A 15,341-nucleotide genomic window follows, 5' to 3' on the forward strand; every position below is an offset into this window, starting at 1 on the left:
ATTTCACCGTTTTTGTAATCTATTCCTACCTATAGATTTTGCGTCGTGGACAACAAGGTGCAAACGCAGTATAGAAGCTAAAAGAAAAGATATGCAATTAACACACACACACACACACAACTCTCCTGGTTACAGGCACAATTGTTGTAAACCAGTTTTTCTTAAACTTTACAACATTAAGGTGTTTTCAAATCCCAAAATTCTCCAATCACCATGGTTGAAATCTACAAATCTTAAAGTTGCCAAATGTGATAAACACTAAGTTTTTCAACTATTTGGAATACAAAGGCTACTCAGACCTACAGAAGCAAGACCTCTGAGTCCCAGGTTATCTTCTAGCCTATGGTCTCCTAGATGTCATTGTCTCTTCAACGCTCGTTTGGGGAATCTGCAGTTTCCAGGCCATCTCCAAAGATTGCCCCACTCTATACTAGCAATCCAGCCCAAGAGCCTCCTGGTTCAAACTGGGTTGTAAGTGGTGTGCCAACCAACACCGGAAAGCCACTCATGATAGCAATCTAAATGTGCGGTTTAAGTGCTATCTAGGAAGACCTCCAGATCACACCACCTCTCCCCCATTCAGAGGAACTGAGAGTTGAAGTTTTATCTGCTTATTGACAAAAGACAACCAGGGATTGGAGCGATTCAGTGTATTTCATCCATCCAGGCCATGACTGACTCCAGATAAAGGTTCAAACTTTCATAGTATTCCTGCTGCATGACCTGCAACTGCTTTTCTATTATTCAGGTACTAGCTGATAGCCCTGCATTGCCCAGGTATTCATTTATAGGGGGAAAATGTCCAGACCAAACATAATTTCTAATGTTGGATTTTTCCCTTTACCAGAGGGAGTCCCCTTGTGGAGTACTGTGAAGCCATTACCATGGCAACTCCACTGCGCTGTACAGTAGAATCCATTTTACAGCAGTACAGTAGAAGTCATTTTAAGGCACAACAGGATGCATCTTAACAGAACACACTCCCCAAGGGGTGTTAGGTATGTCTTACCCACACAGTATTTGTTTCCAGAGTGTAAGTCATCTCTGTACCAAGTTTGGTTGAAATTGTTTGAGGTGTTCCAGAGTTACGCTGGAACATACATACACAGCCATTAATATAAAGATAAAGGTTCCCTTCACAAATATGTACTAGTAGTTCAACAGATGGTTTTCTTCCACTTTCCTCCTATGGTACTAATAAATCTACACATCTCACAAGGGGCTAATTTTAATGGATTTTATATTTTGAAAAGTTTTTAGAAGGGTCCATTCCTCAAGCAATTTAACACAGCCTTTAAAATTTCCCTATTTATTATTATGTTACTTGGGAAAATCTTGGAAACTCGGTAATTAGCAACACTTTTATCAATCAACTTGCACTACTGTTGCCCAATTCAATCTTTACAAAAAAAAATAAAGGAGAGGAGCGAGGAAGCCTCCCACCGCTTTCCTTAACGTAGACGGATTATCCCGTCTTGATTTATTTCACTTTAGGTCGTTATTCCGACATGAGCCGCAAAATTCCTCATCCAGACCTAAAGCGCGCTCTTCCTTATTACAATTGAGAAGTCCCTGAGTTGAAGCCCAGAAAGACGGCCCCTTCCGCGTTGATGACGTCACCAAGCTCTCCCATTGGTGTAACGCGAGCCAATAAGGGGCGGGCACGGGATGACGTCGAACGTCAGCTGCAGCAACTCCTGAACGTGACCTAAGCCGGATCTGACTGGGCCCTTCCATCCCTTCAGCCTGCGGGAGCCCCGGTTCGAGCGGACGCTTCTCCTTCTGTTTCCCCCGAGCCGTCGCTTCTCTAGCTCGCGTTAAACATGGCGCTGAGCGATGCCGATGTTCAGAAGCAGGTAGGGCGGAGTGTGGGGTCGGACCCGGCGGGAGACCTTTCTCCTCCTGCGGTTCTCAGGAGAAGAGGGCGCAGGCGGGGCAGTGGTCGTAACCGGTGAATGGCGCCTCCGAAAGTCGCCCCGCTTCCAGCTGGCTGGGCTCGGCTGGCGGGACGCTGGAGAGGTCCTCCAGCCTGGATCGCAGTCAAGGAGAGGTGCCTCCCAATCGGGAGGTTGTGCGTTCGATCCTAGGTAGAGGCAGATGTAGGGTCTCCTGTTTGGGCAGGGGGTTGGACTAGATGACCTGCACGGTCCCTTCCAACTCTGTTGATCTGGTAAAGGAGGAGCGGAGAATGAGCCGAGGGTGCCCGTTAATCAAGCGCAGTTGCTGCACAGGGATCCCCACCGGGAAAGGGCATGGGTTGGAAGCCCCTCTATGTCCAGATCCGTCTGTGATTTGAGGATAGAAAGAGAAATCTTCCGCTGCAAATGTCTGTAGAGATTCTCAGTCACCCAGGTCATGGTTGTCCCAAAGGTGCTTTTCCAAAGGCAACTGGACTTTTCTTGGTTTTTTTCCTTGAAAGCTAAGGATCGACCTTCAAAGTGATAACGACCGGAGGACGGCAAAGAATATAAATCCTTCTATCCTCCATCATTCGGTCAGAACTAAGGAGCTTCTTGGATGAGAAGCGAAATGTTTTCAAAGAAAAAAGCTCAGAAAGTCCAGTTGCTTTTTGAAAAAACACTTTTTGGGGCTTTCCGTTGCAAGCTCTGTAAAACGAGAATAAATATTGTATTTTATTCACATTTGAAGTCACATAGTTCTAAGTCTCTCTTGGGTTTCATTCACTGGGATTGGCTTCTGAATAAAAACGTGTCGTTTTTTTAAAACACATTTTGGGTCTCTTAAGTAATTTTTTTTTACTGTATTGTCACAACATTTATTTTCTTGAAACTGGTATCTCTTTGATGAGATAGATTGAGAAGAAAATAGTGCAATACTAGACTTTTCTATGCCTGTCGTACATCATGCTGGTTAATTCTGCAAATTAATATAGTTGAGCAATGACTTCTCTAGCTCCCTTTGTTTCAAATAACCTTGTTAATTCTGGTAAGTTTTTGACACATGTGGAAAGTGGCTGCATTTTATTGCCATTGTGAGTTTGATGCTAAAGTGTACTTTCCAACATGTGAGTGACCTTGGATTTATGTCCTTGGAGAGTGAAGAATTGTTTTACAAGAAAAATTCCAAGAATGTCTTTTGGGCAAGGCTGGGAGAATAGATAGAATGTCAACAATTATTTGAATTCAATCCTGATTACTTTTAAAAAATATATATCTGGTGTTATGTTCAGAATTGTCAATATGGAGTTCTATGTGCTATGATGATCCTACTGAAGGTTAGAATGAAATTTTGAGATGAGGGGAAATGGAAATAAGAGATATTCCTGAATGGCTTAGATTATATATAAATCTTGAAAGATATAAGAAATAGATAAGGTAAAGATTACTTCTAGTAAGGATTATACTTTAATTAGAAGGGACTTGCTTGAATTCCAGTACCAATTTATTTCACAATAAAGAACCCCCATAAGGAAAACAAATGAGAATTGATTATTGATATTAGATATGTTGGTTGTGGGATCTGCAAAAGATGTGTTCTTTTGATAGCACAGGGAAAACTGTACAGGGTTAGTTGATCTTGCAGGTAAGTTGGACCTAAACTGTGCAATGGGCACCTTGAACTGGGCTTGGAAAACAACTGGCAACCAGTACAGTTGTTTATACATAAATATGATAGACACTTCCACCTCATCAGCATGGGCTTGGGGGCAATTTTGGACAATCAATAACCCATCGAGATTAAGACGTTTTAGCATCAGCTATATATTTATAAACCATCTAGAGGCATACAAGTATGATGGGTGGTGTAGACATTTGATAAATATTCTAATATATCTGGGTTTGATGCTCCCCTGTAAGATGGTTTAATAACTGACTTTACATGGAGGGTAATTTATATCACCTCTGTGTGGATTATTTGATTAATACATAAAACTAGAAGTGACTGGAATAAATCTTGTCCTAACAATTTAACAGGAAAAACCTAAACTGCAAGAGAGCAATGAACAATCCTCATATCATGGAAAAGAAGAACTGAAAAAGCTAATGATTAATGTTAACATTTGCAAGAAAACAGGAAGTTCTGTCTTCACTAAACGGTTGAGGGAAGAACAATCTTGTGAAATTCTGGCATTGTGTTTTCAATTGGTCCCACTGAGACATTGTTTTATACCAGTGTTTATCTTTACTAATGCACCTATTGGTTAAAACTTAAATACTATAACGGCATATGTGTCACCTCATGGCATAGAGAAAACAGTACAAAAGAAGATACCTTAGGAAGGAAAATATTGTTTAACATATGTCTTTAGGTGCAATTTGTCCCTCGATATGAATGAACTTGAAAATTCAGGCCATAAAACAATTGCTAATCATTAAAACATACTGACAAAAATAATAGCTTTTGCTTAATAAAGAACGTTGAGGATATCTGCAAGAATATCACTTTTAAATTCATACTGGCAGGCTTTTTTTTTTTTTTACATTTGTAACTTCCCTGCAATGTGGTGGAATTTTACATGATACAACACTGTATGTGTGATTTGGTTGTCCTTTCAAGCTTATCTTGTTGACTGTAAATAATGCCCTTTAGAGGAAAACCAGCCTGAGCTGGGTTTGAGTTGGAATATTTCACTGACTGGTGCAGTGAGCCAGCTGATACTGGTAAAGCAATGTTCCCTGGCAGCCCATGAACTGGCCATACTTGGTTTACATAAATGTCTTCTTCCTTAGAATTGTTGATGTCTCTTTATTCTCACTGACTTTTTTTTTACCTGCGCATGGAAGACTCTAAACAGATCAGGCTACTTATCCATCAGATAATTTAAATGTGACACATGGAAATATTTTGTACTCGTGTGACCAGGGGTAGGATTGAAAAATGTTAACAACCAGTTCTCTGCCTGGTTGATGAATGGGCATTGCTATGGTGGACGTGGCCTACTTGACCACGGGGGGCGGCTTTCACCCTCACCTGGCTCTGGAGGCTGGAAACAGGCATGTTTCTGGACTTCCAGAACTTCTGGGAGGCCCGTTTTTGCCTTCCCAGAGCCTCCACGCGGGTCCTGCATTTACCTGGCATGATGAACGGACTGCATGGAAACTCTTGGGAGGGGAAGGTTGGGCGGGGCCAGCCAGTCCTCCTAACTACCGGTTCAGCGAACCAGATGTAAAATTAACATCCAGTTTGCCCGAACCGGCTGAACCCCACCCTTGCATGTGACCCACAAACCATCCAGGACAGGAATACCAACTTGGTTGTGAAATCAATGGGAATTTAAGTATGCCTGATTAGGCAATGTAATCATGATTTGCTTGTAACATACAGGGTAGAACTTTCTGTTTCAAAAACATACGTGCCTGCCTATGATGTATCAAACCACATCATCTTTATGTGGCTGTAAATTTACAGTTCAGTGAATGCCACCTAGCAGGCCACCATATGTAATTTTTGTTTCCCACCTTAATTATTTTTACAAGTAACTCAAGGCAGCAAACATATCCAACACAACTTCCTCCTCCTATTGTCCCCACAACCTCCTTGTGAGGTGAATCAGGCTGAGAGAGTTACTGGCCCAAGGTCGCCCAGCTGATGGCTTTCATGGCTAAGAGACTTGAACTCGTGGTCTCCTGCTTTCCAGCCTGATGCCTTAACCACTAGACCAGGGGTGTCCAAACTTGGGAACTTTAAGACATGCTGGCTGGGGAATTCTGGGAGTTGAAGTCCACAAGTCTTAAAGTTCCCAAGTTTGGACACCCCTGCAACTAGACCAAAGTGGCTCTCTTTCATTGTGAGTAGCATTCATCTTTAGGGCCCCCCATTGCTGTCAAGTAGAAGGAGGCTGGTAACTACAGCAAGTATTTCCTACTTAAGGACTTCTCATCTCTGGAAACTGATGAATTTGGTTTCCCTTGTTCTTTAATACTACAAAGTGTTAAATTATCTGCCAGCTGAAATAGTAACCCAATCTCTAAAACTATATGGCTTGGAATGCAATTTCAGTTCTTAAGCTTCTGTGAACAAGAAATGCCTGTAACTACGAGGTATCATCCAGTTAATAGCAAATTGGTGTTGGAAAGTCTTTTTTAAAATTATTTTTAGAGAATACGCCACTTGTGAATTAGGAAATTCTGTAATGTTCAGCGACAAAATGTATCTGCTAGTTTCCATGGAAAATATTGTTTTTTTTACAGATTAAGCACATGATGGCTTTCATTGAGCAGGAGGCCAATGAAAAGGCGGAAGAAATAGATGCTAAGGTAAATGAAAAGCATTTCAATGTTTCCTATGTGTCAAATCCCAGAGAGGGCCTGTGCGGTTTCTTCAAATACCTAAAGTTCACTTGTGCCCTGCCAAGTTGTGATTAATTTTTTTTAAAATTTTATTTAGCGAATATGTACCTAATGCAATTATATTGTAATTCAAAATAAGTGAATGATATTTGTTTTAAGAACTGCCATTCTGGTCTGCCCTATGTATTATATACAGATTAAGCTCACCAAGTATTTATTCCAAACTAATATGCATGAAATTGCAATTTAATTGATTTTCTTTTTGGAAGACGGAACTTGTTATATATCACTAATGGTAATTTGAAGCCAGGATATTTTTTAAAAAGAGTTAGTGTGTGACTTTACATTCGCTAAACAAATTTGCTAGTATGGATTTCTAGATCTATTTTAGGATAAATGACTATTGTAAAATTATTCCTATTGGGATTTAGTTTGTTGAAACTGAGTTTGATTGCTAGCGCACACTATATTGTTAATGAATATTAATTACTACCTTGTTTCCCCAAAAATAAGACAGGGTCTTATTTTCTTTTGACCCTCCCCCCCAAAATAAGTGTTTGGCCTTATTTTCGGGGAGGTCTTATTATTTTTGAGGTGCAGGAGGCCCTTTAACCGCGGACCGTGGATCAGCTGATCCAGAGAGGGCCGGAAGTTCTGTCTCTGTGCCGCTCTTTTTGTGGCTGCCACTAAGAGAAGGAGCGCGGTAGCTAAGGTTTGCGAGAGCGATCTCCACGAGGCTGTTCCGCATGGAAGGCAGGTGCATGTGTGGTGCATGGGGCATGTCCCCCCCTCGCCCCCCCCAGGAAATGGCGGGGATTGGCTGCGCATGGGGTTAAATATTTTAGGGGAGGGCTTATTTTAGTGCATGCACTCCAAAGCCCAATTGGGCTTATTATCCGGGGAGGTCTTATTTTTGGGGAAACAGGGTATTCCATTCTTTCAGAATTCTAGTCAATGTTTCATATGACTAAATCTGTGATGTTTGCTTGAACCTGTCTGCTTCCTTGTAGGCTGAAGAGGAATTCAACATAGAGAAAGGTCGACTTGTTCAAACACAAAGGTTGAAGATCATGGAGTACTATGAAAAGAAAGAAAAACAAATAGAACAGCAAAAGAAAATGTATGTAATGGAAGATGTCACAGCTGATTTTAGACTGGGAAAAAATAAAAGAACTAGCCATGAGTTTAAGCTGATTAGTGAAAGCATGCAAAGATTTGTTTATTGCTGCCCATTTCCAGTGTTTACTGGTTTATATGATTTTCCCCCCTTTTGCTTAAGACATTTTTTTAAATCGGTGACTGTGTAGAAAATAACGGAAGTAAATACCTTCAAGAGACTATTGAAAATTACTTGTATAAACAGAATGTTGTTGTTTACACTTTATGGCTGAAGTTGATAGACTTGAGTCCCACACTTAAAAAAAATTATGAGATTTGTTTTCACTGCAGAAACAGTAATATTTCCAGGTACAATTTAGGTTTGCAAGGTTTCTTCATCAGCAGTAGGCACTGTTGATTAAACCAGAATGTAGAAAGATCATTAGGGGGATTGAGTGGGAACTGAGAGCTTTAAAAAAAAAAAGAATAAAGAAGGAAGGCTGGCAGCAAGGTTCAAGAAAGGCTACTTCTGCTCACCAGATAGTACTCACAAGAGGCCTCCTAAACACAGGCTTTGCTGCTTGAACATTTTGGGAATTAGTCTGGCACGTGCTTGCAAGAAGGCATCATTAGTGTCTGCTGCTTCACTCTCTGAGTCCTCTTGTCCTCGGTTTCATTTTTTCCATCTCTCTTACAGTCAGATGTCCAACCTGATGAATCAGGCAAGACTGAAGGTCCTCAAAGCAAGAGACGATCTAATTGCAGTAAGTCTGGCCGTCTCCTTATAAGAATTTTTTTTTCATTGTTTGCCTGAAAAATACACGGCAATGTTTACCTTCCTTGGTTCTTCGAACATATCTTTCAAGAAAATATTTATAAGATGTGTATTATTGTGGAGGGCGGATGGGCCAGAAACATAGAATACTGAAATTATCTCTGCATCATTGATTTCCTTTGTTGAAAAAGGGCAATAGTTAATGGAGTGTCTTTTTCACCCTATTAGTAGTCAGACAGTGACAAATGTTTCCACTGAATAAGTAGTAAATGTTGCACAAAGGGAAACTTAAGGTTTGGGAATATTAACTCAGATACTTTTTGTAGAGGGCAGTGGGATTCGGCCGGTTCGGGGCGAACCAGTTGTTAAATTGCTGGCTGGCCTTGCCCCTTCTGGCCCCATCCCTTCCAGGACCCCCTGTGCCCTGTTTTGCTCCCAGGGGGGTGCAGGAGGGCGAGCGCTGCCTGTCATGTCCCTTGGCCATGCCCACCATGGCCACACCCACCCAACTTGTCATTAGGGCAGAGAACCGGTTGTTAAATTATTTGAATCGCACCACTGGTATAGGGTATATTCTAGTTCTCACTGAAGTTATATGCTTGTTACCTAAATTGCATTACTTCGGGTTAGAACTTTATATGTCCGATTGCTTTACCCTCAAAGCAATTCTTTGCCTATAGAAAATATTGCTTAATGCCTCTAGTCACTCAGACATAGCATTGTAATTGTAATACCAGTGCTCTAGAGTGCAACCCAATTAATTGTATGGGGACATATTAAGATGTGCAAGTTGAAGGGAAAAGGTTAAGACTACAAAATAATCCCAGACTATGCTCTACTAGAGGCATAGTCACATAGTAATAGTCACAAGCCATTGATGTAAGCAGTACTTAGGCATTCACTTTTTAAGATAACCCTAACCTTGCATTAGAAACCACTACTTAGAGAAGTAGCTATGTGCAAAAATACAACATCTGGTATTTAAATAATGACATCCATCGAATTTTGTTTGTGAAATAGAGACATAAAGGATGAGTAAAGTCAGTCTGTTGGATAACATGCTGTACAATTCAAGAGACAACACAAATGTACAAATAGTCCTCACTTAATTCTAATTGGAACCAGAATCGCTGTTGCTCAACAAAGCAGTTATTAGGTAAAACATCATGTGACCACACCGCTTAGCAACGGCAGTTCTGCTAGTCCAGGGGTGTCCAAACTTGGGAACTTTAAGACTTGTGGACTTCAACTCCCAGAATTCCCCAGCCAGCATGGCTGGCTGGGGAATTCTGGGAATTGAAGTCCACAAGTCTTAAAGTTCCCAAGTTTGGACACCCCTGTGCTAGTCCATTTGTGATCATTAGGTGAGGACTGCACCACAGGGAATCATAGTCATGTGATCAGAGAATGATGTGATCTGCCCACTATATGATCACATGAATAAGTAACAGTTGACCTATGGCGATGAGGTTCATGCTTCTTCCATCCTCAATTCTATTGGTATCATGGTCCCTGAGAGATGTTGCATTCGTAAGTATCAATTGTAATGACATTTCTCACTTAAGGCCAGAGGGAGAATAAGATTTTTCTCACTTGATTTCTTTCCCTCCCCCATAATATAGGACTTGCTGAGCGAAGCCAAGCAGAGACTGGCTAAAGTAGTGAAGGATACAGGCAGGTACCAAACCCTGCTGGATGGCTTAGTACTACAGGTAATGGGGTCCTAGACATATAGCTAGAGCACTTAGACTTATATACCACTTCACAGTGCTTTATAGCCCTCTCTAAGTGGTTTACAGAGTTAGCATATTGCCCCCCCCAACAATCTGGGCCCTTATTTTACCCACCTCGGAAGAATGGAAGGCTGAGTCTACCATGAGCTAGTGAGACTCGAACTGCCAAACTGCAGTCTGCCGGCAGTCAGCAGAAGTAGCCTGCAGTATTGCATTCTAACCACTGAGCCACCATGGCCCATATGTCAATATTACTAGATGAAACTTAATTTGTAAATTGGTAAGCTAAAATTTGTAGGACACCTTACTGGGTTTATATTTGAAGTTACATTCAGCTTTCCAATGAAGACCTACATTCTGTTCTCTTTTATAAAGGGATTGTATCAATTACTTGAGCCTAGAATGACTATCCGTTGCAAGAAACAGGATCTTCCCTTAGTAAAGGTAAGGATCTTATGCATATTAAAACAAAACGGAAATGAAATAGCATTTGACACCCCCCCCCCCCAAAAGGAAAAATCCTTCTAGCTATATTACAAAAACCACAGAATCCCATATCCTATTGATCCTAATTTTTGTTAAAATAACTAAGGGTGATGGTCCTGTGGTGATGCCCAGGGCTTGAGCAAAGCAGCAACACAGGTTGCATGGTTCCCATGTGAGGTCCTTGATGCTCACCGAGCTTGATTATTTTCTGGCAGGTATTTCATTACCTAACTAGGTAACATCATCAGTGCTAGTAAGGAATGGGGTTTGCTCTCACTTTATATTGTATTGTATGCATCCTCCAATTGTTGCTTATTCTGCTAAATGAAAACACGCCAATAGGTACACAGTGCTGGTTCTTTTGATCTCTGCAGATGTAGTGTGCGCTACATCTAGCTCCCATTGGGATCTCATCAACAATGTATGTGTGTTTTATCTGCAATGCGAACAGCATGTGTGGAAAAACTGAATTGGATAACCTTACTCTGTTAGATGAGTTCTGTCCCTCCCTGACAATGGCATTCAAAAAGGTTTCATCATTATATGCCTCTGTTGTTTTACTGGAAATATTGACAAGTGATTCTAAGCCTGCAAGGAATGATACAAAGTAGATGTTCTTTTGCTGACCTACAAATATTTATTATTCTTCCATCCCAATCCTTTTAAGAGATCAATGAGTAGTTGCTGTCAAACTTGGGAACTTCCATACCAAGAGCCGTCAAGATACCGTATTTTTTGGAGTATAAGACACACCAAGATTTTGAAGAGGCAAATTAAAAAAAAAGGTTTTGCACTCTGCAGACCTCCCCAAAACAGCCAATTTTTTGTGAAAACAGGCCCGTTTTTTGACAAAAAAGGGCATGGATAGCCTTTAGGAGGCTTATAGAGTGCTTCTGAGGGTGGGGGGGGGGGGAAATGAGCAAAAAATGGCCCGTTTCTTTGCTCATTTTTGCCCTCTCCAGCCCCCAGGAGCACTCTGGAAGCCGCCTAAAGGCTATGCGTGGCCATTTTTGCAAAGCGGGTGGGCAAAAAAAAATGCTGTATTCAGTGTATAAGACGCACCCAGATTTTCACCCTCTTTTTTGAGGGAAAAAGGTGCGTCTTATATTCCGAAAAATACAGTAGCTCTTCTGTCCTTTGACTGAAATAAATAAAGTTAGCAGTTTCTAACTGTTGTAGCTGGGAACATGTGGGGGGGGGTCTTGAATTGAAGGTAGTATAGCTTTAAATAAATTAAATCGTTTCTATACGTTTAGGAACTGGAATAGAATCAAACATTTTTTTGTATAAATGTGTATGAATCCTGTTTCAGAATGCAGTCCAGAAGAGTATTCCAATGTACAAAACTGCCACCAAAAAAGACGTTGATGTTCAGGTTGATCAGGACAATTTTCTTCCAGAAGACATGTAAGCAAGAAACACAGCGAGGAAAAAAATAACTTGCTGAAACTGTTTAATATAGTGACGGTCCTTGTTTTAAATAGGGCTTGCATAAGGTAAATGAACTTGGGATTTTCAAATATGAAATGTAGTTTAGTGGGAATTTGCACTGTCCTATACCTGATAGCATATATTGGGCAGACCCAGTGGCCTTGGTCTTTCCTTTTAGGTCAGGAGATTAAAACTAACCCTGTAGGTAGATTTGTCTGTTCTGGTCTTTATAAATTGAAACAATGATATTTAGACCCTGGGCAACCTATTTTGGTTTACTGGTTTTACTTATATACCACTGTTTCTCTTTTATTTTGGTTTTAATTCTCTGTGTACCTCCCATCTCACTACTGTGAGATGGGAAGCTTCATAAATTGCCTTACTCCTCCCTCCCATCAGATTTCTAACCATCGTAATGAATGACAAAGAATAGTGGGAGTGATTTCATGTGCCAGCATGTTCATTAGCATGTCTTTTTTCTTCTAGAGCTGGAGGTGTTGAAATTTATAACAGTGACAATAAAATTAAGGTATCTAATACACTGGAAAGTCGTCTGGATCTCATTGCTCAGCAGGTACCCCTAGAAATTTTTCTTGTGTATGAATGAATTGTTTTCTATTTAACTCATTCAATTCTTGGCTCAGCCATGGTTTTGCTATGGGACATGACAACTTGAGGGCCGGGGTCTACAAGCCCACTACTACCATCAAACAACACCCCCGACACCAAGAAAAGCTGTCTGGGGGCTACTTGATTTAGAAACCCTCCTCAGTCTTGGGATTTCAACCTTTTCTCTTATATAAGCTCTTTGCCCACAATATAGCAATTTCTGGAAAGTTTGTGAGATGTGAGGCTCAGCTCGACTATCGTTTTTACCATAAGCATTCATCAGTATTTAGAAATAGAAGATCTTATTGCCATCTATTTATAAGGTGTTGTTTTGTTGTGGTCTGCCAATGGCCAGCAGAGCTGGCAGCAGAGTCAGACAGTGAGGAAGTTGGGGAGGAGCATGGGCCAGTCCTGGAGACTGGGGAAGGTTCGGACGAGGGCTCTGCATCAGAGGCAGAGATGAGGCCGGGGCCGTCTGGCAGTGACCAGGTGCTGATGGAGCTAGACAGCGGTGAGGCAGCAGAACCAGTGTGCGCATGTGCAGAGGTGCCAGAAGAAAAGAACAACTCAGAAATCAGGGTCAACTTGGGAGTAAAGTCACAGGTGGAAGGTGATTAGCCCCCCCTCCCATAGGAAATAAAAGAGAAGAGAAAGGGGAGTGGGCTTTTGCAGGAAACAATTTGTTCGGTCAATCATTAGATTCGTTTCAGGAGTGTGAGGATCTGTCCGTGACTCTCAGAGACTCTGTGCCCAGTCTTCCCTTGCACAGTACCTCATTTGGAAAATATTTACATGGCAGCTTTCCAAGATAGATAAGGTCTGTAGTCATAAATATTCCTTTGAAAGACTGCTTGTCAGGCCTTGCTGAATGTGAATGAGAGGAAATCACATTCGTTTAATAAAAGGGGTTTTGTCAGGACCAGGACTCTGCCTCATGCTTTTTGGGGAAGCCTAGGTCAGAACAACTTTTGACTGAATGACTCTTAAGCATGTTCCAGAAATTTGCTGGATCGTCAAGGAATACTCAGAACTTTTCTTTTTTCCCCTCCCTCAACAGATGATGCCAGAGATCCGGACAGCACTTTTTGGTGCCAACAGTAACAGGAAGTTCATGGACTAAATTCCCTGGAACGCTGGTGGAATTTTCTTCTGCTGTTGTGCTGAGGGGAAATGCTGGAGCATTTCCAATAAAACAATGTCCCTTCCCTTAAAATGTACTACATGCTCTATTGTGTTACCTGAATATGTTTTTTCAGTTAAATTATTAACTTTTGCATACTTGCTGTGCTTAGTCTGAGAGAAAGGCAGGAAGAACTTTTTCCAGAGAGTAGTAGTACGGCATCCAAAAATGAAGGCCTTTGCACTCTTTGAGCCAGACCAAGGAGAGAAATCATTTGGAGCTCTATTGTCATTCTCCAGTATTAATCTTTCCTTCAAAACATACCACCAGCTTTATCTATTTTATTCCTTTCCAAAGCTTACGCTCCATGTGCCGACGACTGCAAATCCCACAAGGTCCCCAATCTGGTGCTTCTCAGGCCGGGGAAAAAAAGCAAGTCACGTTAACTTGGTTTTAGTCCCAGAATTTTGTTCTGTATATGTGATTGAAACTATATATATGTATACACACTCTCATTGTGCTGAAGTTTATTAAAATTAAAAGCATGCAATCTTGTGTTTGATTTATTTGTTGTTAAAGCAGAGGACAGAGGGTTACATTCACATGCAGTTTATGAAAACAAATGCATGGCAGCTGTGGTTTGTCAGATATGGAAAGAGATTTGGGGAACCTGAGGTGGAATTAGCTCCTTGTAGAATCAAAAACTTCACATTAACATTAGGAAAAAAAGTGTATTTCTGAATATAAATGTTGATTAATTAGATGCTTTCTGGAAATTTGAAAAGTAATCATAGTTTACAAACTTTAAGAAGCTCAAATTATATGCTGAAATACTAGATAGTTTATATCCATCTCTCTCTCCTGTTTTCTATGTACAATGTAATCCTCTTAACTCAAATTAGGATGAGAGTGTTCTACCAGAATCACTAAGGCGACAAGACCAGGTTAAATATTTTGTGCAAACCAGGTCCTAATATAAGCTATAGAAATGGGTTTAAATTTATAAGTCTTAAATAAAGCCATAACAGGATTATCTCGGTGAATTGGGCAGGTTCATCTGTCAATAGACTGGGGATATTTCTCAAAATGTTGCTATAATTTTTGGACAGATTTAAGCTATTGCTGTTCAGGTAATAACCATCACTGGTTTTCAAGCTACATCCATTGAAACAAAACTGAACTGAAAGTAGGAGTAAGATCCTTACCCTCTGAGGAGGACTAGAAAAATGAATGCTTCCCAAAAAGGGAAGATGAATTCAATTAAACATATGCAGTCAGTCATAGTTGCCAGTCAGCTGCAAATAAGCTGACTTATTTTGAGATATTGGTATAGTGTTTCCAAATTATTACGTGAAAATGAGAAAATAAACCATGAATGAGGCAAGACCAAGGAAACATTAGTGTGCCTTTTTGAAATCTTTAGAAGTTGATAGTTTTGAACTTATTGATACATTCTAATATTTTAAACTTTAATAATAATAAATATCAAAACTTACCTCCCAAACGTTATGGATATAGGATAATAGTTTTCAAGTTATTCAATTAATTGTTATGGCTTTAATCTTTGTCCATAGAATCTACTGAATTTTGTAAAGCTTGACGTCTTACATATTAAAGTTTATTCATTTAACTTACGAGTCTGATAAAATTAATATTACTCCAAAACTGAAATATATTTTTGAGGGGGAATCTTACATTTTTAAAATAGACTGACAGATATAGCGACAGAAATATTAGTGAAGAGAACCCCAGGTTTATTTTAATTTTTCAGGTATTCAGCCTTATCACTGGGCTTATATTTTGATCTTTATCTCTCTTCACAGAATTTCAATCAATCG

General features: G+C 40.4%; 1 protein-coding gene across 1 annotated transcript; it reads left to right on the forward strand.

Annotated features, from left to right (window-relative positions):
- Window positions 1-1,663: 1,663 nt before the first annotated feature.
- Window positions 1,664-14,053, forward strand: ATP6V1E1 (ATPase H+ transporting V1 subunit E1). The gene is made up of 9 exons (XM_081956843.1): window positions 1,664-1,856; window positions 6,153-6,218; window positions 7,262-7,371; window positions 8,047-8,113; window positions 9,747-9,836; window positions 10,233-10,301; window positions 11,656-11,750; window positions 12,261-12,348; window positions 13,441-14,053. The coding sequence occupies exons 1-9, from the start codon at window positions 1,824-1,826 to the stop codon at window positions 13,501-13,503; spliced, it is 681 nt and encodes a 226-aa protein (XP_081812969.1). The 5' UTR covers window positions 1,664-1,823; the 3' UTR covers window positions 13,504-14,053.
- The last annotated feature ends 1,288 nt before the right edge of the window (window positions 14,054-15,341 follow it).

This window comes from Natrix helvetica (assembly GCF_964273705.1).
Source record: "Natrix helvetica genome assembly, chromosome: 6".
Taxonomy (NCBI): domain Eukaryota; kingdom Metazoa; phylum Chordata; class Lepidosauria; order Squamata; family Natricidae; genus Natrix; species Natrix helvetica.

Bases quoted from the DNA above. Each gene is read 5' to 3' on its own strand.
- ATP6V1E1 (XM_081956843.1), top strand. From the start codon at position 1,824: ATGGCGCTGAGCGATGCCGATGTTCAGAAGCAG. The intron at 6,219-7,261 runs GTAAATGAAAAG...GCTTCCTTGTAG, and splicing joins CGGAAGAAATAGATGCTAAG to GCTGAAGAGGAATTCAACAT. The intron at 10,302-11,655 runs GTAAGGATCTTA...ATCCTGTTTCAG, and splicing joins AGGATCTTCCCTTAGTAAAG to AATGCAGTCCAGAAGAGTAT.